Here is a 26,792-nt window from a genome sequence, read left to right as displayed (position 1 = left end):
AAGCATTTCAGGGTCCACGATCTTGCTGAACTGAAACTGTGGGGAGCGGATTTAAATAAGTGGGTGTGGAAAAAGTGTGTATACCGTGTGCCCCCTGCATGGTCTCACGGCAGGTGGCAGCGATTTAAAGCACAACATGGAAAACTAAAACAACTTGCAAGAATAGGGCAGGTCCTAATCTCAGATTTTCAAGGCTAGGGTTAGAGGCTGAGGTGCAGGAAAAGCACTAGTGAAATTGCCACTCTGCCATTTTTCAGTTTAATTCTTCAGGATTAAAAGACTGTTAAAAGCGATTGTAGCATTTAAATGTGATGTGAGCCTATGCATCATAGCTGCCAAGTTTTCGCTTTTCTCGTGAGGAAGCCTATTCAGCATAAGGGAAAATCCCTGTAAAAAAGGGATAACTTGGCAGCTATGCTATGCATGTTTACTCAGAAGCCGGTCCCACTGAGCTCAATAGAGCTTCCAGGAAGGGTGTGTTTGGAAGTGTCAGAGTGGCCAAGCTGTTCCAAATATGTTTATCAGTTATCCTGACGACAACACCTGTAAGGCAGTACAGTATTGCCCCCATATTGCAGATAGGAAGACTGACGCCCGGAGTGCCTTGCTTACTGCTGTTTTTTGTGCCTTTCCCCCCAAAGAACTAATTTGCTTGAAGGAGCTTCCCAAAGCGTTTACCTAAACGCAACTACCAAAGATACTGTGTGTTTAAGGAATTCTTTCTGAGCTGCAATTGAGAGAGAGTCACGCTGAGAGTTTGGGCTTTGGTCAGCCAATATGGGCAATGTTCAGGGCTGGTGGAGGGCTACGGCTTCCCCTAAACCCCTGGATTAGGCCCTGCATGGTGCAAAGGAATTTCAGGCTGCATCAAAGATGATTGGGAAAGAGACTCTCTTTCTGCTTGTGATTCCACATCTCATGCCAGCAGCCTTCTCTCAACCTGGTGCCTTCCAGATGTTTTGGAAGCTGGTGGCTGATGGGAGTTGTAGTCCAAAAGATCTGGGAGACACCTGGTTGAGGGAGGCACGCAGTCCAAAGTTCATGAAGTTTGGGGAAAGTGTGCCTGCCCTCCCTCAACTGCTTTTGTTATATTTTCTCCAGACCGGAGCTGGTTAGCAAATGTTTGGAAAGGGCTGGGCTTGTGGGGAGGGTGGGCAAAGGGGGATGAAGGTTGCTGTCTGTCGAGTCTCGCCAAACTCTGGGATTCATTACTTTCCTGGGCTGCAGGCAGCAACCTCGGAAGGGGTGGTCTGCAGGGAAGGGCTCTGATTGGCTCTTTCGTACGGGGAAGGGAGGGACTTGTCAGAAGTCTAGAGGCGAATGTCACAGCTGAAAAGCCTCTTTCGACTTTCTGTGTCTGCAAGGAGGAGGTGAAATGTCGTTTATCCCTGTGGACGACGATTCGGACTTCCCCATTCAGAACCTGCCTTACGGTATCTTCTCCACCAAGGAGCAGGTAAGAAAGAGGCTGGCTTCGCGTGTACATTTTGGGCTATTTGTCTCTGCTCTGAGGAAACAAAGATCTGTGTGTGAGAGAGACACCATAAAGTTAAAGCACACGGCTTCCCCCCAAGGAATCCTGGCAACTATAGCTTGTTAAGGGTGCTAGAAATGAGGGATAAACTACAGTTCCCAGGATACTTTAGGGAAAACTGCTAAATATGTGCTTGGATGTGACCATAGCTAGCAAGGCTAGGAACTTTGCTTCATGATCGCTTTAGAAAGTTATAACACTGTTTATGTCTATATTGCTACATTTATATCTCCAAGGAGAGAGAGAGATATAGTTGTTCCTGTTTTAGCCTCACAACAACCCCTTGAGGAATGCTGATAAGCAAAGGCTGTTTTATTTAGATCCTTCTCCGTGCACACACCTTTAAAAGAATCACAGAATCGTAGAGTTGGAAGGGGGCCTGAGGGTCATCTAGTCCAACCCGCTGCAATCCTGCTGCAAGAATCTTGCCCAACATGGGGCTCAAACCCACAGCCCTGTGATTAAAAGTCTGACGCTCTACCGACTGAGCTATCACTGGTCATATGTCAATAGATGTGTGGTGGTAGCTTCAATTATAGGCTGAGCAACAACCCAAGCAGTATGTAATGGTACCAAGAGACTCTCTGTGCAGGCAGTGATTTTATCAAGAAAGACTTCATTTTGTGCCAATTAATAGATGCTCTGGTTTTCTTGTCCTTCCTTCCTGCTGCTTTCAAAACATTATTTCTGAAATTAACCTTTCCTTCCTGACTTTTTGGCAATGATCGCTGCCTCATTTTTATCTTAATTGATTCCTAATTTTGACTTCCGGTTTTCTGAACTTTCAAACACTGTTGGAAAAAACTGGGAGCATTTCCAGAAGAGTCATTTATTGAGCATTCACCCTGAATTGTTTACTTCATGAACATTTTTATTCTGATTTGTTTGTGGGGAGGTTAGATGACGATGCGTCAACGCTATTGTTATTCCACACTTTCCGGGGCATTTTCTTGCCACTTTCTTTATTGCAAAATGTCTTTAACTTTTGGGGAAGCATTTGTCCGGCCGGGAAAGCCTGTCACAACAAATACGTCTTCAGGTGTTTCCAGAGAACAAATGCCTTTTGTATCTTGACAGGAAGGAATGCCGTTTCAAAGCCAACCAAACTACAAACCCTGCTCCGAGTTATTGCAGAGCAGGCTTCTGAGATCTTTGGAACTTGCGAGAGAAACTTTCCCACAGAGTTTAGAGTGTTAGAAGGTTTGGGTCAGACAAAAGAAAATACTTCTTCATGCAGTGCAGAGTTAAACCATGGAACTCTCTCCCACTGGAGGCAGTGACGGCACCCACTTGGATTCCTTTAAAAGAGGATTAGACAAATTCATGGAGGGAGAGCTTCTCAGCAGGGTCTTTTTAGGTTAACATAGCATTTAAAAAGTTTTCTCAAAAGACAATATAGGGACTGTGGTTACCCAGAGGCAGCTATTTTTGGGGGGGGGCGGGGATCAGGGCAGTTGGTACATATGGCTTAGCCCTGTTAAGCTTCAGGTCATGCATTAACTTGTCTGTTTGCAGAAAGCCCTGCTAAGCAAACATTTTGGGATGCGTTTGTGAATATTTAGATAGAGCTAGACTTGTCTCCTGCTCTCTCCTGTCCTATGCATATTTGGGGAAAAGGGATGTAGCTTACCTGCCAGTACACTGTCCCATCAGAGTGGTGCATGCTCCGGTTATCTCCCGCTTGGACTACTGCAATGCGCTCTACGTGGGGCTACCTTTGAAGGTGACCCGAAAACTGCAACTAATCCAGAATGCAGCAGCTAGGCTGGTGACTGGGAGTGGCCGCCGAGACCATATAACACCAGTCCTGAAAGCCCTACATCGGCTCCCAGTATGTTTCCAAACACACAGAATTGGTGCTGATCTTTAAAGCCCTAAACGGCCTCGGCCCAGTATACCTAAAGGAGCGTCTCCACTCCCATCATTCAACCCGGACACTGAGGTCCAGCTCCGAGGGCCTTCTGGCGGTTCCCTCCCTGCAAGAAGTGAGGTTACAGGGAACCAGGAAGAGGGCCTTCTCGGTAGTGGCCCCCGCCCTGTGGAACGCCCTCCCATCAGATGTCAAGGAAATAAACAACTATCTGACTTAGAGGACATCTGAAGGCAGCCCTGTTTAGGGAAGTTTTTAATGTTTGATATTTTAGTGTTTTTAATATTCTGTTGGGAGCTGCCCGTAGTAGCTGGGGAAACCCAGCCATATGGGCAGGGTATAAATTCTTTTTCTTCTCCTTCTCCTTCTAAGAACCACCCTGAGACCTTATGATGAAGGGCTGTATATAAATCTAATAAATAAAAACCAGCTGTTGGAAGGTTACAGCATCTGCTGGGGCAGATGAAGGCATCTGGTTGTCCTGTTGCAGATGCAGCTTGGTGTTCCTTTCTACACTCCTCCCAAAAGCCACCCCTCCTCTGGTCACTGCTATGAATGCACAACCTGACTGACTGCCGCCAGACACTCTGGTCATCTGCAAGGGATTCCCACATAGCACAGACAGGCCTGGGGCTAGAAGCCAGCTTCCCATAGAGCAGGCATCCCCAAACTTTGGCCCTCCAGATGTTTTGGCCTACAACTCCCATGATCCCTAGCTAACAGGACCAGTGGTCAGGGATGATGGGAATTGTAGTCCAAAACATCTGGAGGGCCGAAGTTTGGGGAAGCCTGCCATAGAGCATCCAATCTGCAGCCAGCTGATTCCAAATAGGGCTGGGAATGACCCCTGTCTGAAATCTAGCTCATTGTCGACACTGACTGGCAGCCTCCTTCCCAAAGCCTAGTTAGCTCTTGGCCTGCTTTGGGAAGCAGGTGGGAGGGGTCTAGGACCAAAGCATGGCATGGCACGAGGGCTGTGGGGTGTGCGCCAAATTTTGGCTTAGCTCAGCCTGCCATAGTACCAAAGTACACCCCTGCTAGAGCCACCCAATCAGCAGGAAAGGGGAGCTTTTTTAGCCACTGAGAAGAAGCCTTTCTCCTCCTTTGTGCTGACTGGAGCCAATCAGTGTGAAAGGAGGTGTGTCAGCGACAGAGGATTGGCTCTTAGGGCAGCGTTTCTCAACCGCTGTTCCGTGGCACACTAGTGTGCCGCGAGACGCTGGCTGGTGTGCCGCGACGTGCGGCGACGAGAAGGGCGATTTGCATTGTCACGTGCCTGGCGGCCGCCAATATACAACACTGACCCGCCGGAAAGGAAGCCGGCCGGGTCATGACGCGGGGCGAGCGCAGCTCTCAACAGCCACCACCACGGGAGGGTGGTTAGACAAACTTAAAGAAGCTGGCTGGATGAGCTCAACCTGAAACTTGCTGAGCAAAGGATTGTGCTGGCAGAGAAATCAGCGGCTTGTGAAGCCTTATTACAGGAGATTGCAACCAACACAGCAATTGGCAAGTGTTTCTTACAGTCATAATTATATAGTCAATGTAGGGCGGCACAGAGTTAAATTTTTAAACTTTTTTAATGGTGGTGTGCCTCGTGATTTTTTTCATGGAACAAGTGTGCCTTGGCCCAAAAAAGGTTGAGAAACACTGTCTTAGGGTCACTCTGGAGAAGACTTGTGGGAAGAACATTTGGGGGAAAGTTTCTTTGTACACTCCAAAGCTAAGAATCTAGGAATATGAAAACACAAGGTGCTTCTGTTTCAAGAGAATGGGGTGCAAGTTCTATTACATACAACAGAAAAGCCTTGGCATTCGCACCACAGGCCAGTATCCCTGAAGGAGTGTCTCCACGCCCATTGTTCAGCCCCGACACTGAGGTCCAGCTCTGAGGGCCTTCTGGTGGTTCCCTCCTTGCAAGAAGTGAGGTTGCAGGGAACCAGGCAGAGGGCCTTCTCGGTAGTGGCGCCCACCCTGTGGGAACGCCCTCCCATCAGATGTCAAGGAAATAAACAACTGTCTGACTTTTATAAGACATCTGAAGGCAGCCCTGTTTAGTGAAGTTTTTAATGTTTGATATTTCATTGTGTTTTTAATATTCTGTTGGGAGCCATCCAGAGTGGCTGGGGAAACCCAGCCAGATGGGCAGGGTATAAATAAATTATTATTATTATTATTATTATTATTATTATTATTATTATTATTATGTCGCTCCAAAATCATTGGCCCCTGTACGTGCACAGGAAAAAGTAGATCTAACATAAAGGCAGCACACAGAGTTCTGCATTGATCATTTCAATGCATCCCTTATTATTAATATTACTGCACAATTATCAGATTACTATGTAATCTTTGAAGGGTTTAGCTGTGACAGTGTGTGGCTGTGGCTATCATGAAGAGACCCCCAGCTGCTGAATTTACTGCTACACAACTGGTTGCAGCCCTATTCTTTGGTCACATCCGGAAAGTATAGGTGCTAATCTCATTCTATCTTCTCTCGCAGCCCAGACCCAGAATTGGAGTTGCCATTGGTGACCAAGTGCTGGACCTCAGCGCCATTAAGCATCTGTTTGATGGGCCTATCCTTTCTAAGCATCATCATGTCTTTGATCAGGTACTTTGCCAAGGTGACCTTGGGCCCCCAAACCTGAGGTTCTCCACCCCCACCCCACCCCTGATGTAAACAGTCCTGAGCTGGACGAAACAATGGTCTGACTCTTTATAATGCTGGTACCTTTGTTCCTAATGACCTGCCAAAAGCTTGGAGGCGGCAGGACGTCAATATGACATTTTGCGAGATGACCTGTAATTCAGTGCTCTGCCATTGCAATTTGCCATTGCATTTGGAGGTGGTCAGAGGATGATTTGGGGTTTCTTGTGCATCCATGTGCTCTTTCCTTCCTTCGATGTCACAATATGCCTCGTGTGCTGTGTGCTCAGGGAGCATTTGCACAGAAAAACATGTTTGCCCCCCCCCCCTTTGCAGCCAACCCTTAACCGTTTCATGGCGTTGGGCTGGGAAGCATGGACAGAAGCCAGAGCATTTCTCCAAAAGCTGCTGTCTCACAAAGAGCCGTCGCTGAGAGATAATGTGGAGTTACGCAAAAGGTAAATAAAAAATAATTTAAAACTGGGGAGAGAATAAGTGGCTAGGACTCTGTAGGTGTCCCTGCTGCTATTTTATGGGAGCGCAGAAAAGCTGCAGAATGTGGTAGTGGCCAACAGATTCCATTCCCAAAGATTCCATGAGTTCGTTTTTTAAAAAAATGTAAGTTTCTAGTCCCTGTGGTTTCCCCCCTAAAATATTTCTGTGCTCTCTTTGTGCCACACAGTGATGTTGAAGGCTGTTAAGTTGCAAAGCTAAGCTTGTGGGCAAATGCTTGTTTGGAATGTCAAGAGCCGAAGAGATTACTGAATAATATTATTGATCCTCTGGGATTCCCAGTCTTCTGAGGCTGGCTTCGCTAGAGAGTTCTCAGCTGGGAGCTCCATAATGTTGACAGTCCCTGGCCTTCTTAAAAACATGGCATCACAATTTGCAAACAGACAAACAATGCAATTCAAAGTTAGCACTTCTGAAGGAGAAACAACCAATATGACAAAAACAGGAAATTCTTAGTCACTGAGTAAGAGTTAATTATTAATTTTTATTATTATATTGGAAGATGCCAAAAACATGTTTGCTCTACTAACGATTTACAGCAACGTGTGCCTGCATACAAGACATTGACCAGATTGTAATGTACACAGGCCTATGATAGTTGGTACTGGGGGAGGTGCTCTTTTAAGTGTGCTGCAGTAAACATTCAAAGACTGGCAAATGCTGACATTGACCAGTCGTAATATTGTAAGAAGCCAGAGAGAGAGAGGGAGAAGAGAGAGAGAGAGAGAGAGAGAGAGAGAGAGAGAGAGAGAGAGAGAGAGAGAGATGTCAGAAAATTCACCTTGAGTAAATTACATGTGTTGGCAGGATTGACAGAAAACTTGTAGTAAAAAATCTGAACTATGGACTGACAAAGGATTTATAAGAATAGAGATATGAAAGAGATGCAGAGAGGGAAATCATTATATTAAGATCCACAATTGGGGGGGGGAGTCAAAAGGGATTATATGTTTATGTATTACATTCATTTGTTTATGTAAAATAGAAACTGCAAAAATAAAATTATAAAAAAAGAAAAGAAACTCACATTGAGTGAACAGAACCAAGTTTCCTTAGTGTTTGAGAACTAAGCATTACAGTATTTCTGTTTGTTTCCTCGTTTGCCTTCTAGAGCATTTGTACCACAGGCTTCGGCAATAATGCACCTTCCTGCTGAAATTGGTAAGTTCCTTTTACTGTCAAGAAAATCCACTTAACCCTTGTTCATTTCCTCCAGAAGCAGAGTTCTGTTCTCCGAATTACTGGGAATGTCAGATCACGGCTCTTGATTTAGGTGTAGCCTATGCTAGAAACAGGGGATAAATTTTGATTCCATTGACAGTTAAAGGCGATCCCACCTCCTAACCCTCGCTTTCCAAACCAACACACAGCTGCCCTTCAAAATCCACACTTCTCCCAATTTTTCAGTGCCGTTCTGCAGCTCAAGTAATTTATTCAATCTTTTTTAAAAAAAATAAATTTGTTTACTGCCCTATACCCGCAGGTCTCAGGGCGGCTCACAAGATAAAATCACAAAATACATAATCGAAATTTTAAAAAACCAAGAACAACCCAATAACCCTGCTCTAAGTAATGTGTACGAAGATGCATAAAAAGCTAACTATCCCAGAGTATCCTGTGAGGGACCTTGGTGTGGGGGATAACCAATAAGCTGGAGTCTCAAGCAGATGTTTTTAAAATAACAATAAAGATTTATTTTAAAACAAGGTATTATAATACAAGTGGAGAAACTTAGGTTACTTCAGAATTAATAAGCCAGCTTTTTAGTTTGGTTCCTTTCTGAGGCGGCATTTTCCTTCAGGTAAAGGTAAAGGGACCCCTGACTGTTAGGTCCAGTTACGGACGACTCTGGGGTTGCGGCGCTCATCTCGCTTTACTGGCCGAGGGAGCTGGCGTTTGTCCGCAGACAGTTTTTCCGGGTCATGTGGCCAGCATGACTAACCCGCTTCTGGTGAACCAGAGCAGTGCACGGAAACGCCATTTACCTTCCCGCTGGAGCGGTACCTATTTATCTACTTGCATTTTGACGTACTTTCGAACTGCTAGGTTGGCAGGAGCTGGGACCGAGCAATGGGAGCTCACCCCGTCAGGGGGATTCGAACCGCCAACCTGATCAGCAAGCCCTAGGCTCTGTGGTTTAGACCACAGCGCCACCCGCGTCGCAGGTACCCACCCCTTTAACAAATCCAACTCCTGAGGTAACTTTTAGTAATAGTCTTAAGGGCTCACAATCCCCCTTCCTTAACTGGGTTTTGGGAGACGCTTCCTCAGAATATTCTCTCCCCTCCAGAAGTGTGCATGCACACAAAAGCTGATACCTATGACAAACTTAGTTGGTCTCTAAAGCACTACTGGAAGGATTTTTTTATTATTATTTTTTAAAAATTGACTACGTCAGATCAACACGGCTACCTACCTGTAACTAACCCTCCAGACTAGTTAGACTGATCCTTTTTCACTGATCCTACTTCTCCTGCCACTCCCTCATTCTTCCAGCAAGATTCGGTCCTATTACTCCTGCAGGACACTACTCTCAGTCCTTCTCTGTTCACTCGGAGTGGATGTTTTCTCCTGAACCAACTCTCCCTCCTCAGCACTCTGTAGATTTCAACCTGCCTCCTAACCTAACTCTCAACCTCAATTTCAACCCCCTCCACGGCCACAGCTCAAAACCAGCCTAACTAACTTTCTCCCTCCAAGCCTCTCCTTTTAAATTCTCCCTCCTGAGACCTCAGCCAGTCAGAGGCTGCTGTTCTTTAACCATTTGCTGGCAGGAGATAAAAGTGAAAAGAACCACAAGGGTCATCTAGCTGAACCCCCTGCAATGCAGGAAACTTTTGCCCAGTGTGGCACTTGAACCCACAACCCTGAGATTAAGAATCTCATGCTCTACTGGCTGTGTTGTCCCTCCACTTCCTGCACAACTGACGTGCCCACAAATGTGGACACAAAAGAAGGAATGTCAGAGTAAAGTGAATGGAAAGTTTAGCCATGCTGTTTCCTGTGACAGACACCAGAGGGCAGTAAGTGAATTGTATATGAAATCATTCACTGTGTTGTACTTGTGTTTTTGTTTTTTTAACAGAAAAAAAACCCTAGACTTGTGCGAAGCAGGATTTTGCTTTCTGTGTTTTGGAGGGCTAGCAGATGAAAGTCAAACAATAGTTCCAAGTCACAAGAAGCAAGAGCTCCATTTCATCCTGCACTCATCTATTCTGTAGTACTGTGTCCAGTTGTTTTTTTTAAGGCAGTATGGTGCAATGGTTACAGTGTGGAACTAGGACCTCAGAGACTCGGGTTCCAGTCCCTTACTCAGCCATGAAGTTCACTGGGTGACCTTGCGCCAGTCTCTCAGCCTGACCCTACCTCACAGGGCTGTCGTGAGGTAGGTCAGGCTGGGAAGAGGGGAGACCCATGGAGAGCTCCTTAAAGGAAAGTTGGGATATAGATGTAGTGATAATAAATAATAATAAGGAAGAAAGATGTAAAATTGGAATGGGTTCAGAGTCAGGCAACGAAGATGGTATAGAGAACAGGTCCAGTGAGGGAAGGTTGAAGGAATTGCTTTGTTAAAGAAGGCTGAAGGGGAATGTAATATCTAAAAAGCTATCATTGAGGAGAAGGTAAAAGCTACAATTCACAGTTGAACTGCATGATTCCCACCCCAAGAATGCCAGGAACTTTTCTCCTCACAGAACGAACATTCCAAGCACCCTTAGCAAACTACAGTTCCCAGGGTTGTTTGCTAGGAGCTGTGTGCCTCAAATATGCGCTTTAAATGTTTACATGCAGCCTTTTCCCCTTCTGCCCCAGAAGGCAGGATTAGACCAAATGTGTCATGGGAGAGTAGATCAGATTCTCACAAAACAAAATGTGAACAGTATGGCAACCTCAACAGAGGTTATCTCACACCTAGATAAAACTGCAACACAGGCAAGCTTAAAATGACCACAGATTTCCTTGGAAGTTCACAACATGCCCCATTAAAAGGGTAAAAAGAAATCACCCCTATTTTAACATTGATTAAAATAAAATATCATTTATTTATTGCACTTAATTATTAAGTTGCTTTGAGTTACTTTTTGTATATATATATGTGTGTGTGTGTGTGTGTAACTCAAAGTGACTTACCAAAAAGCACATGCATTTAAACCAAGGCTTTTTCCTGGCACCTGTCAGGTGAGCTCCATTGCCATTATAAGAGAACAAGGGAGGCGTTCATGGTGAGTTCCGGCACCTCTTTTCCCCTGTAAAAATAGCACTGATTAAAACCAACATAAAACTAACACAGAGTAAAAAGCTGAAAACATATTTGTAGTAAAAAAAAGACTTTTAGGTTTAACAAAGCAATTCCTTCAACCTTCCCTCAAATAAGAAAAGCCCCCCCCCCACCATTAAATGCCATTCATGGTTGGTGGCACCACAAGTCTGTCATCATCATGAAGGCAATAAAGCATTGCCACAGGTCTCCAAAGTCCTTGTCAAGTTCTGCAGCTCCATTCAGTTCATTTCTCTAACACCACTCTTTGCCAAATTCTCATCCCTACAGGAGACTACACGGATTTCTATTCGTCCCGACAACATGCTACAAATGTCGGGGTGATGTTCCGAGGAAAGGAAAATGCCTTGATGCCCAACTGGTCAGTAGTTGCGTCCTAAGAATTCTAAGGTCTCAAATATAAAACAAATGTTCATAAATGTACTAGGCAAATACTGTACATACATAAGTATATAAACCAGGAGAACAATCCTGAAGCCATTTTGACTCTCCCAAATTGACCTCAAATATTTCTCTGCAAGGGAGAAGGAAATGGGAAAAGCTTTTGGATTTCCTTTTGACTGTAGGGGCTTACACCTCCCTTTGCAAATGCAGCCTGGCAAGTATTTGTTAAGCTGAGCACACTCTCAAAAAGACCGCCTCCTTATGTAATGCACTGGCGTAGCTTCATTCTCCGGCACCGGGGGCGAAGAGCAGGCGGGGGCGGGGCTGGCACGCATTCTGGGGGCGGGGCACCCAGCGCGGGTGAGGGGCAGCTGCCATGGCACCCTCAGGATCACGCTGCCCGGGGCGGAGCGCCCCCTACACCCCTCCCTTGCTACGCCCCTGCTGTGATGTATGCATGATATTTTGGGGTGGTGATATTGGGCTACAGGGTGGGCAATTTCAAAAGTCTATATAGGGCAGGCATGTCCAAAGTCCGTTTCGGGGGCCTAATCCAGCCCGCTGGTCTTTTTAATTCGTCCCCCATGGCAGTATATGTCCTGGGGTAAAATCCTTTAAAAAGCTCAGCAACTTCAATTCTAAAAAAATCTCAACAACTTTGGTCGGCCCTCACGCATGTTCACTTCATCAAATCCGGCCCTCTTTGAGAAACGTTTGGGCACCCCTGATATAGGGGCTTGCGCACCATTGTTCGGGGTTCTCCTCCCTCCTGTGTGTGGTGAGTGGGGACTCTGTTGCAACAGTTCCTTAAATAAATATCAGGCTTACTAGCCGCTTTGCTTCTCAATTTACTCTGGTTGGCTTCTGTTTTTTTCTCCTACCGATGCGGAACCCACTTAAGGACTCTATATGGGCTCTGGAATACCCCATAAGGGAAAGGGAGCAGTTTTTCTTATAAAGTGTGTCCTCCCTAAAAGAGGGCACGTGTTGCGGTGAGACCTGGAGACCGACCCTCGTGTTGTGAGTGGGTATATTGGACAGCCACAACACCCGATTGATAGGTCCCTCGTTGCTGGGGTTTAATCTGGCCAATGTTGTGCAGTCTAAACAGATTGAGGGACCTATATATACCTATGCACGTGAGCCAGAGCTTCCTCTTTTGGCACGTGCATCGGAACACCCGCCCACCTCTCCCTACATTTAGGCCATTTTGCGATTGACCTTGCTATGCCGTCGTGTGTCGTCTGTCATTGGGACAGGGGCATGGCAGGAATTTTCCCCATTTGGCTGATTGGCTGGTGCCATTTGGGTTTGGCCTGCCGCGTAGCAAATCGTCACAACTTGTAAGGTTGCGGATAGGCACTGGTTCAGGTGATAGGGATGGGAGAATGGTCTTGCCATTCCTATGTGATGGGTATTCCATTAAAGGAATCCTGGGACTCTTGGTTGGTCAACCCTAAGAGGGGTTGTGCCCTGATCCAGAGTCCAGGGGAGCATCTGGCCGGTGGACTGGCTTGACCCCGCTTTCCACTGTGCCGGGTGTTCACCCAAGGCTGACCTATGGTTGGTGCCCTGGGTCAGCGCTGCCTGCAAGGGTGCAGGGAGCTTGTCGAACCAGAGCCTATGCAACTACTCACTTTCTGTAATCAATAAAGTTGTGGCCTAAATTCTGCCAAAAACCAAACTAAAATTTGAGTCAAATGTGTTTTTATTTAGGGGGGAGGTCTCTGGGTCTGAACATGCAACAGTTGCTTCGCCAACAACGTTTTGGAGGGGTTGAGTGGGGAGAAGCATCATTTGGGTGTCCATTTGAGGATAAAGCATTATCTGGATGTGATATGTGAGAGGATACTCATGAAGCGATTTGAACCCTTGTGGAATTTCCATAGGCATCTCGTTGGCCACTGTGAGAATAGGATGCTGGATTAGATGGGCCACTGACCTGCTCCAAGAGCCTCTTCTTACGTTTTTATGCATTGACCACGTTCTCCTTTTAGTTAATGATCACAACCCCCCATGATTACCGGTATTTCTCTTTTCCAAGGCTGCACTTGCCAGTTGGGTACCACGGACGTGCCTCTTCCGTCGTCGTATCTGGGACGCCGATCAGGAGGCCAGTGGGACAAATGCGACCTGATGACGGTGAGCCTTTTGGCCTTCCATTCACAATCTGGTTTCACGTTTATAAACGGAATTAATATATAAGCGAAGAGTCTTGAAGTGTCCAATTAAAAGAGAGAGATTCCTTTCTGTTTGGTATGATTTTAGTATACAGTTGTACCTTGGTTTTCAAACAGCTTAGCTCTCATACGTTTTGGCTCCCGAATGCCGCAAACCCGGAAGTGAGCCGGTTTGCGAACTATTTTTGGAAGCCGAACGTCCGATGGGGCTTCCGCAGCTTCCGATTGGCTGTAGGAGCTTCCTGCAGCCAATCAGAAACCGCACTTTGGTTTCTGAACGTTTTGTAAGTTGAATGGACTTCCGGAACGGATTCCGTTCGACTTCAAGGTACGACTGTATTTGTCAGGCATGACGAACATGGTCAGTTGCCCCTGAGGGCTTTCCAAAGATTTCAGTTGATATAATAACTCGGAGTTTCCTATGTCTCTCTCCCCTGAACAAGTGAGGGGTACACATATATTGTATTATTTACATAGTGAGGTTAATGTAAATAGATTTGGTTATTATTACTCCCCTCCTTTTTCTTCTGTAAGTACATTCATCTTGTTTCTACATCTCTGGACTGATTTGGCTGTTTCTTTATTGTAGTCTTTATCCCTTTTCCTGACTTGTTTAAATAAGAGTCTTTTTAAAAAAAGCAGTTGATCCATGCATGCATAGCGAGGTGGCATTGTCAAGCTTGCAAACAACTTCGCTTTCCCTATTAAAAGAAACAGCATGCTTACTTTTTGTGTTTGTTTCTTCTATTTAAATCACAGCAAAACCCCCGGTGTTCGGTGCTTGCAAACTTTTGGATATTGAACTGGAAATGGTAGGATTTTATTTGCTTATGTTGTCCCCTTCATCTCTCCACCCCTGGTTTTAAGAACCCTGACCCCCACCACCCCAAAAAAGGGGGGGCAAACAAGACAGCCCACTATTAAAAGAAACAGATAAAATTTCAGAAATGCAAATTCTCAAAATTGAAACGGTCAGAACTCTCCCAAACCATTTAGATTTTTTCACAAAAGAGGGAAAAAACCCACAGCCCTAACTAGTTGACACCATTTTGGATTTTTAAAAAATTGCCTGCAAATTTTCTCTCTACTAGTGCTTATAAAGCAACAAACTTGTCTATAAGGAGAAAGATGAAATTAATTGGTGAGGAAATAATTTTCAAATTCTCTTCACTTAAAATGCTTTTGTTTCTTTAATCTAGTGAATTGCGGTCTACCTTTAAACAACAACAACACCAATAAACCTCTGAGGCCAGTGCATGATCAAATTAAAAACCATTGAGTTGTTTACAACTTCATTATATTCAGAATAAACCTAACTGAAATTAATAAGTCCAAGGTAGCCATATCCATCAGTTTCAGTGTAGGACCAACGCTTCAATTGGATTGGCCCAATTAAAGGAGTGGGGGTGGGGGGAACATAACAATAAAACCACAATTAGAAATTAAAGCAGCAGGAAAATAGGACATATATCTAGGAGCAAGTCAATGTTAGGAAGGATCCAGGAAAATAAATACCACAATGTTGTTGTGGTGGTTGTTTTACTGCAACTACTATTAATTCAATTTCTTGTGCACCCTTCACCATAAGGTCCCGGGGTGAGTTAACGACCATTTAAAATACATTATTAAAACAGTTTAAAACAAATTGCACTCGCAAGAGTAGGGTAGGTCACACAAACACCATCTCAGGTGTCAAAGGCCAGGGAAAGAGGAGCTTTATGATGGGAACTTCGTAATAATTTGATTTCCTCTCATAAGAGCCCCGAGGCAACTCATCAGTGAAAATGCAACCGTTTAAGCAGAGTTAAAACCACAGTTCAAAATAAGATCAGATGCTCAGCAGTCAAACAAACAAACTTGCATTGAGCCATAGCTGCCAAGTTTTCGCTTTTCTCACGAGAAAGCCTATTCAGCATAAGGGAAAATCCCTGTAAAAAAGGGATAACTTGGCAGCTATGCATTGAGCTCCAAATCCTGGCTGTTTGCACAGAAAGTGCCATGTAAGAATCGAGGAATTGGATGGGATAAAAGCTGAGGTGGGTGCGTGTGATTTATCATATTGGTTCTTTTGTATAAAAGAGCAAATTTCCATTTCTGGAACATATACCCTGACCAAACCTTCTCCTGTATTTTCCCAGGCATTCTTTGTAGGCCCCGGAAACAAACCCGGGGAGGCGGTTCCCATCAGCGAAGCTCACAAGCACATCTTTGGGATGGTCCTGATGAATGACTGGAGCGGTAATGAGCCCGGCTGCTGTTCCCCACGGCAGGAAACCTCTTGCTATGCTTTTATATTAGACAATGTAGTGAAATGAGGCAATCTTTTGAAGATTCCTTCAGGAGAGCAAAGATAGAGGAAGCTGCCTTATGCTGAATCAGACCATTGGTTGATCAAGCTCAGTATCGTCTCCACTGACTGCCAGTGGCTCTTCAGGCTTTCAGACAAGCAGCCTCTCCCAGCCACTACTTAGAGATGTCAGGAATTGAACCTGTGACCTCCTGTACTCAGAGCAGATGCTCTGCCGCTGAGCTAGTGCTCTTCTCCAGTTAAACATTGGAACCTGCCATACATCATGTCAGGCCATTGATCTGTCTAGCGCAGTATTGTCATCGTCATCGTTGTCGTCTTCTTCTTTGGCAATCACTCATAGCCGAGTAAGATTGTTTTTCATGAACATGGTTTTAACAGTGACTGTGGAGGCCAATTCTGGATCCACACGTCCTTCCGCAGTGGGGACATAGGTTTCTGGGTGGGAGTTCATCATGGTGAGGGTTTGCCAAGCGTGCCTTCCTCTTAGCATGTTTCTCTCTTTCATCCTGAATTTGAGCATCTTCAAAGCCCTTGACACCTTTGGTAAAGGCTGTTCTCCAATTGGAGCGCTCGCAGGCCAGTGTTTCCCAGTTGTCAGTGTTTATACAGTACTACATTTTTTAAGATTTGCTTTGAACATTACACTTTCCATTTTTAAGCTCGGAATAGAGTAGTTGCTTTGGAAGACGATAATCAGGCATCTAAACAATGTGACCAGTCCAATGAAGTTGATGTTGAAGAGTCATCGCTTTGAGAGTGGTGATCTTTGCTGCTTCTAGTACACTGGCATTAGTTTGCCTGTTTTCCCAAGTGATGTGTAAATTTTTTTGGAGTATTGTATGCACAGTATTGGATGCACCAGCTGGTAGCAGCTCTCTAGGTCTTTCCCAGCAGGGGAAGACTTGGGTCAGGAATAGGCAAACTCCAGCCCTCCATAGGTTTGGGACTACAATTCCCATCATCCCTAGCTAACAGGACCAGTGGTCAGGGATGGTGGGAATTGTAGTCCCAAACATCTGGAGGGCTGGAGTTTGCCTATGCCTGACTTTGGTAATATTTCGTAATATTGCACCCTGTGTGATTTGGAGCCCCCAAATGGATCTTCTCAATTACGGATCTTCTCAATTTTGCACCCCTTCATTTGGGGATCCTGTGCAGTGGAACCGCCTGCAATGCCCTAAATTGTTCCCAGTCCTACCTGGACACGCCAGGGATTGAAGCTGGGTCCTCCTGCATGCAAAGCAGATTCTCTTCCACTGAGCTACAGCCCCTTCCCTGAGAAGCAGAGCCTAAAACTTACATCTCTATCTCTCTCTCTCTTTCCTCGCCTCCTAGCACGTGACATTCAGAAATGGGAGTATGTCCCTCTGGGTCCATTTCTGGGCAAGAGTTTTGGCACCACCATCTCTCCGTGGGTGGTGACTATGGAAGCTCTGATGCCGTTTGCACTGCCGAATCCTATCCAGGTTAGCAAAAAGTGATTGGATGTATCCCATGTGACTTACGGGAAAATATATTCTACATGACTTATGTGGAAACAAGGCTAGTTGTCAGGTGGGTGGAGCGTACTTAAATAACAGAGAAGTGCATGATCCCCATCCCCAATCCAAATTATGTCCTGACCCAGTACTTCAGAGCACCCAGGATTAAGCAAAATGAGCACAGGCTTAGCGCATCAAGGGGAGAGGGGGGAGAGGGGGCACCACAGAAATTTTCCTTTGCCAGATTTTCTATGGTGCGCTTGAACCACACAAAAAAAGGACCCCACAATATGTGCATTGTAAGTTCAGTGCAACAACAACAACAACAAAATGTAAAAACAAGTTTCAGTCGTGCTGAACTTTATAAAATAATTGCAGAAGGCAATATTTTATGGTTTATTATTGTGTGTGTGCGCGCACATGCACCAAAATCTTTTTAAGTGCTTGGGATCTCTAAAGGTCTTAATCCAGCACTGGGAGAGGCCTTGATCTGACCTGGGAACAACCCGACTGAGATCCTGGCTCCACCACCCTTGGGGTAGTGGATGGCAGAATTTAAAGATTGAGCAACGAAGGAATCCAGTGCAACTTTCGTGCTAGGAGAAGCTTGTTGCACAACAGCTGGTTCTTGTGCAACAGTGGATTTAGTTGTGAAGCAGCTTGCTCTTGTGTTTTTCCTTGCTCAACATCATCCTGCCAGCGCAACAGGTATACCGCTAAGGGGCTGTAACTTAGCAGTACGTTGGACGCAGCCCTCTGTTTTCACTTCAAAACTGATAGACACTCAACCACTTGAGTCTGCTATTATAGAGGGATATATGATGTTTATTTTGCTTCTTCAAGGATCCAAGGCCTCTGCCCTACCTCTGCGATGATCAGCCTTATACTTTTGACATCAACCTTTTCGTTGCTATTAAAGGTACAGTACTCCGTCCTATGATACATTTTCATTTCATTCAGGCTTGTGCAGCTCCAAAATAAGAAAAAAACATTGGGAGACCATAAGTGAATGATGTATCAAAAGAGTCAAAACGCCAACAGTACTTTATTAAGCTACTAATACCTTTCTGCTCAGCCTGGTTTGTAAATTCTAAGAAACGAAAGAAAACACTGCAGTTTTGTAAGGTTCGGTCTCTATTTTGATTCAAAATGGTGTCTAACTGTATCCGAACATAGACAAAAACATTCTCCTTGATTTTCGGAACCGTCTTGCAAAACATGGTTAAAATCAGTGCAGTATTGGAACGGTTCAGTCCTCCATTTTTAGTCAAAATGGTATCCAATGATATTCAAACATAGGCGAAAACCTGCTCCTTGATCTCAGGAGGTCCTAGAGGTGCCCAAATGCACAGTGAAGAAAAACTCTCAAAATATATAGGAGAAGGTAGCATCTTGATAATACTTTAGATTAAAGTGGCCTTTAACCAGGCATAGGCAAACTCGGCCCTTCAGATGTTTTGGGACTACAACTCCCATCATGCCTGACCACTGGTCCTGTTAGCTAGGGATGATGGGAGTTGTAGTCCCAAAACATCTGGAGGGCCGAGTTTGCCTATGCCTGCCTTTAACCGTTATGCTACATCTCACAAATAAATAAGGAAGTCTTCCTTGAAATAAGAAACGAATGGCAACTCTCGCATATTAGAGTCCTAATACGAGACGTGCACTCCTTGCATAAAGGTTTCTTCATTTTAATTCCAATTTCACCATCCTAAAATTCCTACATGAACAAAACTTCCCTGCAGGAATTAAGATGCGGTTGGTACGTAAAAGTTCCAAATGGTAATTGCATCTATCAGTTTTTCAATCTGTATTCCCCTGTGCAATGGCTGCTTTTGGTGGTGGAGCAACAGCAGACCTTTAAGCCCTCCGGCACGCCAAATAGATGTTGGGACTACAACTCCCATCATCCCTGAACATTAGCCATGCATGCTTACTGGAGCTGATGGGAGTTGGAGTCCAAGAATATCTGGAAAGCCACAGGCTCCCCATCCTTTATCCAAGCCAGCTGTGATGTTCAGGGTTTTGTGCAAAAGCCTGTTATACGCAGCTTTCCAATTTGCACTCTCCAGTTTTTCCCTCCCAGCTGGGTTTATTACTTTTACCCTGCTTTTTTTTCCTGCCAGAAGTATCCAAAGCAGCTGATGAACAGAAGATAACGCATAACACAAAACGTTAACAGAGTTAAAACAAGCAAGAATATTAGATCAGACATTTGAACCAGAGAGCGATAAAAAGCTAAGAGGAGCTACCAATTAAAGCTACATTAAACTCTCACACCGGCTGAGGGGTTTTTTAAAATCTCCCTTCTCAGTACACATTCCTAAGATATCTCTCCAAGGATATCTCTACCTAGGAACAGAAATAGGGAGTAAATTCTATGGCAAATCCCAGAGGAAAAGGTTTATGGTTTTGTCGAAATGCGCAAGACTCTCTCTGTGTGTAAAAGGAGTCAAACTCCCTTGCCTGAGCAGTTTTATGACAGGAACTGTAAACACCTCAGTCTGTATTCTGCTGGAGTTGCACATTGCCTTACTGTAAAGTTGGGTTCTTGCTCTCATACTTCCACCATGGTGAAAAGATTATGGACAAAATGAACAAGTTAAACCTCCTCTATGAGGTAAAGTAAGGGACCCCTGGATGGTTGAGTCCAGTCAAAAGCGACTATGGGGTTGCAGCGCTCATCTCGCTTTTAGGCCAAGGGAGCCGGCGTATGTCCACAGACAGCTTTCTGGATCATGTGGCCAGCAGAACTAAACCGCTTCTGGTGCAACAGAACACCGTGACGGAAATCAGAGCGCACAGAAATGCCATTTACCTTCCCGCCACAGCGGTACCTATTTATCTACTTGCTCTGGTGTGCTTTTGAACTGCTAGGTTGGCAGGAGCTGGGACAGAGCAACGGGAGCTCACCCCGTCGCGGGGATTTGAACTGCCAACCTTCCGATGGGCAAGCCCAGGAGGCTCAGTGGTTTAGACCACAGTGCCACCTGCGTCCTCCTCTATAGTGCTGAGATTGGAAAAGTATAAAGTTGCCCCTAAAGTGTATTGTCCAGAATGCCGCCATCCAAACCTAGGGATTGCTCATCCCTACGAATATCAGACACAGAACAACTCTCACACATTTGCTGAATCTGTATTTATGTTGACTGCAGTTACTTGGACACAGGTGATGGTATTTAAAAGACTGAGTCCCCACAATCCTCCTTACTGCAAACTTATTGATTTGTTTTCAGGAGATGGAATGAGCAAGCCTGCTAATATTTGCCACTCAAACTTTAAGGTAAGAAATGTTTTCTCTCCAGTGTTCATGGTGTTTTCAGCTGAGACAGGAGTTGAAGTGGGCACTGCTACAAACCTCACACCAGCCATTGAGCCACACTGTCACCTATTGAGTAGCAGAAAGAGGAGGCTTCTGAGAATCTCAGTTAGTTAGTGGAAGTAAAATTCTGTTTCCTGTGTGTGTGTGTTCACAAATGTTAGGTGTGCATATTATTTATATTATATTATATTATATTATATTATATTATGCTTGTTGTTTTAATAAATATATGCATTTATATACACACTTTACCCTAGTTATAAGCATTTTTGTACACATTACTTGGCTGGGGAATTGCATTGTTGTTTAGTCGTTTAGTCGTGTCCGACTCTTCCTGACCAGGGGAATTGCATTGCAAAATCCAAAAAGTGCAAATTTTGAAGGATGGTCTTGTTTCAGTTTGTGTATTGTTCTGGAGAGTGCCAATTATCTAGCTTTATCTCTAAATGCGAACTGAATATTTCTCCCCCATCCCTAGGAGGAGCTCACTAACAGAGCAGGTGGTTTGCATGCAAAAGGTTTCCCAGCTTCAATCCAAGACATCTCTAATTTGAAAGGACCCAGTGGTGGGGAAGATCTCTGGCTGAGACCCTGGAGAGAGCTGCTGACAATAAGAGGCAGTCATGGGCTAGATGGAGAAACATCTTGACCTTGTATAGGTCAATACCACATGTATCTCCAACACTCTCAAACCCTCTCCTCTTTTATCTTTTATCTTGCAGCACATGTACTGGACCATGAAACAGCAACTGGCTCACCATACCGTCAATGGCTGCAACCTCAGACCTGGAGACCTCCTGGCCTCTGGAACTATTAGCGGGCCTGTAAGCATTTAATTAACCATACCCTAATTATATAATTATAGGGACCCAGGTGGTGCTGTGGTTAAACCACTGAGCCTAGGGCTTGCCGATCAGAAGGTCGGCGGTTCGAATCCCTGTGACGGGGTGAGCTCCCGTTGCTCGGTCCCAGCTCCTGCCAACCTAGCAGTTCGAAAGCTCGTCAAAATGCAAGTAGATAAATAGGAACCGCTACAGCGGGAAGGCAAACGGCGTTTCCATGTGCTGCTCTGGTTTGCCAGAAGCGGCTTTGTCATGCTGGCCACATGACCTGGAAGCTATACGCCGGCTCCCTCGGCCAATAATGCGAGATGAGTGCGCAACCCCAGAGTCGGTCACGACTGGACCTAATGGTCAGGGGTCCCTTTACCCTAATTATAATGCATCATATTTGCAGTAGAGATGATGGGAAGCCCCACCAAATCTAGATTATAAAACCAGATATAGGGAGTCCAGTACCTGTGGAGCCACTGGGTCCCAGGCCATGCCTGATCCGAAACGGATCCAGATAAGACCTCCTGATGTTTCCATGCCCAGGATGACATAGGGTTTGGAGGTGCCCCCTTCAACATTAGAAACAGCTTCCTCCCTGCTGGCCCATCCAGTATGAATTACTGGAAGTAAGGGTGATGGCTGTAGCAGGGACCAAAGCCTTAGATTGCTGCACATTGAAAATGCAGTTTTCATATTTCCCAGTGGCCTTGGATGCAGTGTTTGTGTAGTCCAGGCTGTAGGTGTCATAATCAAAAACAGATCTCTCCTTGTGTCCCACCACTACCTGCCTCTAGTGGGAGAGGGGAAAGGATGGTAGCTGTTTTCCTTGCACAGTGAGAGAAAAATGCTGAAATAGGTTTGTCTCCTGTTTTGTACTTGATTAGGCGCCTTTGTGGAGGGCTTCGCTCTGTTTAGTTTTAACAGACTGTTCAGAGATTTTAAAGGCATTAGCTATTTTTTAAAAAAAACAAAACACCCCCACAAACGCTCTGTAAGCAATTGCATCTCCCAGAGAATAAAGGATTACATTATAGCCAAGTGACTAAGCCGTAGCACGTCAGCGGACTGGATCAATCGCTGTTTCTGGCAGAGAACCACTTTTTAGGATCCAAGAATATCCTTGATTTCCTTTAGCCTAAGATTGGGGGACCTCAGAACTGAGGGGCAAATGCAGCCCTTCAGGATCCTCTTGCCAGGCCACATCCCTTGCCAGCCTTGCCTTGCATTATCCTGGAGTATTTTGCCTTGTATTATCCTGGAGTATTTTGCCTTGTGGAATATATTGGTAATGGATCTTCCTTGCCTAGATTAAGGACAGCTGGGTGGGTAGGTGTTTGTGAGTGTGTAGAAACTAGCTTACTGCCAGGCTCTGGGGACTCGGCTTCCTCCCCACCCCCCACCCCTTTGGCCGTAGATAAGCAGACCAAAGTGAAAAGAGTCGCTTACCATTTAAAGAGTCTTTAATGATCACAGCAAAAGAACAAAGCAGGCATTCTCGGAATGAAGGTGCTCCCCATTAAGGTTTCCACCCACTTTTCCCCTAGTCACTTCCGTGCCTTGCAACCTGATCTTGCAACCACTGTGCTTTTTGTATAGCCACCTTATCTGCTCTACGTGACCTTGGACTGATAGGCTGGGCACTTTCCAGTGAGAGAGAGTCTGTTAACTCTCTCTCTCTTCCAGTTCTTCTTCATTTTGCTGTTCAACTCCCAGTTCTTCCCAACTTTTGTCTTCGGAACTATGCCCCTCTGCAAGCCACTGTTCCAAATCTGTACTGCTCCACTGCTCCTGGGCAGCTTCAGGATCCTGGTCAGGAGCAGGGGGAGGTGGAAGCTCCCACCATTCCTCAAAGCAGTACTCCTCAGCCTGGTTTCTGATACATGCTACACCTAGGTAAAACTTGCATTCGTTGCTCCATCCCTCTTTCTCTCTGGGCCTGTCCACTCTTGACATGTGTCTCTTGGAAGGTTGCCCCCAAAGGATTGCAGCCATGGATCTGAAATTAGTTCCCCAGCCCTCCTTCAACCAGTGTGTCCAAGATATACAGCAGCAGGACATCCGCACAGAGAGCTGATGCTAAGTACCTGTTTTCAATTTCTGCTTGAAGGATCCCGAGAACTTTGGTTCCATGTTGGAATTGTCGTGGAAAGGGACAAAAGCCATTGACCTTGGTCATGGCCAGTCTCGTAAATTTCTGCAGGATGGAGATGAAGTCGTTATAACAGGTGAGTGCGTTTGCGGGGTAGGATGAGGCAGAGTACAGGTCAGCATCGACACCCCAAATCCTTTGTCACTTGTTGGGGACCCCAGCAGGGCCCATCAGTGATGCCTGCTCTTGACTCCACCACCACCAATCAGAATATTTTTTCCAGGACCGGTCCACCATTTTAATTTCCCAGAATTTCCCCAACATAACAAGGCATTGTGGGAACTCAAAAGATGGGGCTGCGCAGCCATACTCCAAGAGCTATTGTTTGGTGGGTTACTGATGTGTACAGCTAAATATCTCCTATGTGTTTTGGCCCCAAACCCTTGGAGAAATAAGGAGCTCTGTTCCCCCCCTAACACTGTATGCAACACTAATGTCTCACAACCAATGAAACTGATCTGTAGAAAACGCATCTTGAAAAAAGAGACAACGCACGTATCTTTGCAAACTAAGAAATCTTTAATAAAAATATATTTTTTTAAAAAATGTTCCATATCTGAGATGTAGAGCTAAAGAGCGAACACAGCTAAGTGATGATGCCGGATAATCTCAGGCTGGTGGCTGCTGACCTGCTGATGTGAATTCGCCCTGCAATCTCCTTCAGTCCATCACTTGCTGTGATATGTGTGATGCCTCTGGCACAACCAAGAGTGATCCTTTGCTCCTTGGCTGCCAAAAGCATCACAGTCTGCTTCCTACTGGTGCTATTTTTAGCACACCTGGAAGCATCGATGGAGGAGGCAAACAGGACATTTTCAGGAGCGCTCTGAAGCCCTGGTGCATAGGAAACCCTTTAATATGGCTGGAAGAGGCTGGTGTTAAATAATCCCAGGGGTCAGGATTTGCCATGGACATGCCACAAGTCCCTGCAGGCCACCCCAAAGTAGTGACCACAGGCAGAAACGAATCTACTGTGAAATAAGCTTCAGGGCCCCTAATTACACACACACACACACACACACACACACACACACACACACACACACACCATAACTTGGAAACTATAAGGCATAGGAAATATTTGTTCACACCAGTGACTTTGACATGTGAGACAAATCCAGTACAGCAATTTTAATCAAAATCTGAGATGTAGTAGCTTTTTTTTTTTTTTAAAGTGGTGATCTGTTGTGCAACAATCTCACTGAAGAAGATAACAGTGTTAGGAGCCCCCATGACAATTCAGGCTTCAGGGCCCCCAAAATGTAGGTCCGCTACTGGCCACAGGTTAAACAATACAATGCTAGTTGGACCTATTGTTCTGACTTGGTGTAAGGCAGGCTCCTGAGATCCTAATAGGTTTTTTTTTTTAAAAAAAGGCATTCTTTAACTTTCCAAACTTTCCAAAAAGGGACACAACAAGGACAGTAGGAACATGAGAGCTGCCTTCAGCCAGGCCTGACGCTTTGTCCGGCTTGTTCCGTATTGTCCACTCTGACTGGCTTTTGCACATATGATGGTTTGATTAATGGCCTTGATGGCTGGTGCCATCTAGCAAGTGCACATGTCCGGCCAGGAGGAAACACTTTGGCAATTCTGAATGCGGCAAGAAAATGCTAACTCGTGTTTACGCTCAGAGAAGATGGGAGAGTTACATGCAGCCACCAGGCCTGAGGTTGCGTGCTCCTGGTGTAAGGGAAATTGCCTGTAAGCACATATGGAACACAGTTGGTGCCCAGATAAGGAATCATGCATTGCTTAAGTCAGTTAGCAATAAAGTAGAATTGTTGTCAGAAGAGCCTTTCTGAAAAGAACAAAAACAAAATAAGCACTCTGGCAGACAACCTTGGGAAATTCCTTCCTCCGCTGTGGTGCCACGATCACAAAGGCCCTGCTCCTGCCTTTGGATGACTTCTTTCCATCATTGGGCTACTGATCTTAACAAGTGAGAGAGCTTTAGTGTGTCATATGTGTCAATAATTTTAGTACATTTTCCTCAATCCACTTCTAACAGTTATCATTTCCTGTGTATGTGCTTTCTCATCCCACAGGCTACTGTCAGGGAAACGGTTATCGCGTTGGCTTTGGCGAATGTTCCGGAAAAGTGCTCCCAGCCAGACCTGTCTGATCATTTTCTTTGGAGGACATCTCAGAGGGGAGAAAGAGGAAGAAGGGGCCCTAAATGTTCTCTCTTCCATATATATATATATATATATATATATATATATATATATATATATATTCTGACTGCTGTTTGTGGGCATGGATAAATTGGAGATGACACTGTTGGGGATCTCTCTCCATATTTCTAAAATGCTGTGGAGGTTTCAAAATCTATGGAGAATGCTTAATTGTTGGCATTTTTACTAACAGTATTTTTTAAACAATAAACAGTGAATCTAGTTGTCTTCAGTGCTGCATTCCATTAATATCAATGTGGATCTATTGGAGAGGCTATTTATGTTAACAGAGAGCGCCATTTTCTGCACCACAAATTACCACAGAGCTCCAGTGACTGTTTTTATCTGTAAACTGGCTAGAAGAGGTGTTGATTCTGAGCATTTACTGTCTGCCTCTGTAAATAACGACGCTAATGCGTTTTTTTATTTACTTACATGTTTTCCTCTTTTATATCCATGTATACCAGAGGTGGATAGCATTTCATACACCTGATGAATGTCTACTCTTCAAGTTTAAACTACTAGTTTATGCTACCAATAATATGTTAAGTTTTTAAGGTACCACAAGAATAATCCTCCCCCCCCCAACTCTGTTCACCTGAGTTTAGGGAGCTGCTCAAATCACAGGGGCTTTTGTTGTACGAATTGAGTGATTTCCCTCAAGCCCATGTATAGATTGGGTGTCTGCTTTAGTTTTCCGAGTACAGGGGTTGCCAACGTGGCACTCCTGGGCACCAAGGTGTTCACCAGGACCTCCTGTGTCGCCCTCAAAAATTCACAGTACACAGAGATGGTTTGCTTTTCCTGCTCAGTACCTGTCGGTGCTGGCTCAGCCCGCCCTACGTTGAAGCATACCCACATTTCACAGGATATCAGGATCGGGCACCCACCATCCCATCTATTCTGAACAGAGGAGAGGTGGCAAGAAATTTGTGGACTACCAGAAATCTGGTACTGTAAGCTGCATTGAGTGAAGTATTCTCAGTTTGTGGACTGGCTCCATCATGCGCAACCACCTAAGCTGATCATTAGCCCTCCTGCTCGGAAAGGACTATAAAAAGCTTCCTGTTTGGGCTGGGACCAACATGGTCTCCAAGCGGTGGTGGACC

At 45.1% G+C, this 26,792-nt stretch overlaps 1 protein-coding gene across 1 annotated transcript; it reads left to right on the top strand.

Moving 5' to 3' along the window:
• Positions 1-1,214: 1,214 nt before the first annotated feature.
• Positions 1,215-25,911, top strand: FAH (fumarylacetoacetate hydrolase). The gene is made up of 14 exons (XM_035131498.2): positions 1,215-1,456; positions 5,908-6,018; positions 6,391-6,512; positions 7,679-7,728; positions 11,117-11,207; positions 13,275-13,372; positions 14,170-14,222; positions 15,549-15,648; positions 17,057-17,187; positions 18,046-18,121; positions 20,439-20,485; positions 21,247-21,348; positions 23,465-23,582; positions 25,555-25,911. The coding sequence occupies exons 1-14, from the start codon at positions 1,376-1,378 to the stop codon at positions 25,629-25,631; spliced, it is 1,257 nt and encodes a 418-aa protein (XP_034987389.2). The 5' UTR covers positions 1,215-1,375; the 3' UTR covers positions 25,632-25,911.
• Positions 25,912-26,792: the final 881 nt, after the last annotated feature.

This window comes from Zootoca vivipara, chromosome 14 (assembly GCF_963506605.1).
Source record: "Zootoca vivipara chromosome 14, rZooViv1.1, whole genome shotgun sequence".
NCBI classification, from domain to species: domain Eukaryota; kingdom Metazoa; phylum Chordata; class Lepidosauria; order Squamata; family Lacertidae; genus Zootoca; species Zootoca vivipara.
This window is presented reverse-complemented; position numbering and strand designations above follow the sequence as displayed.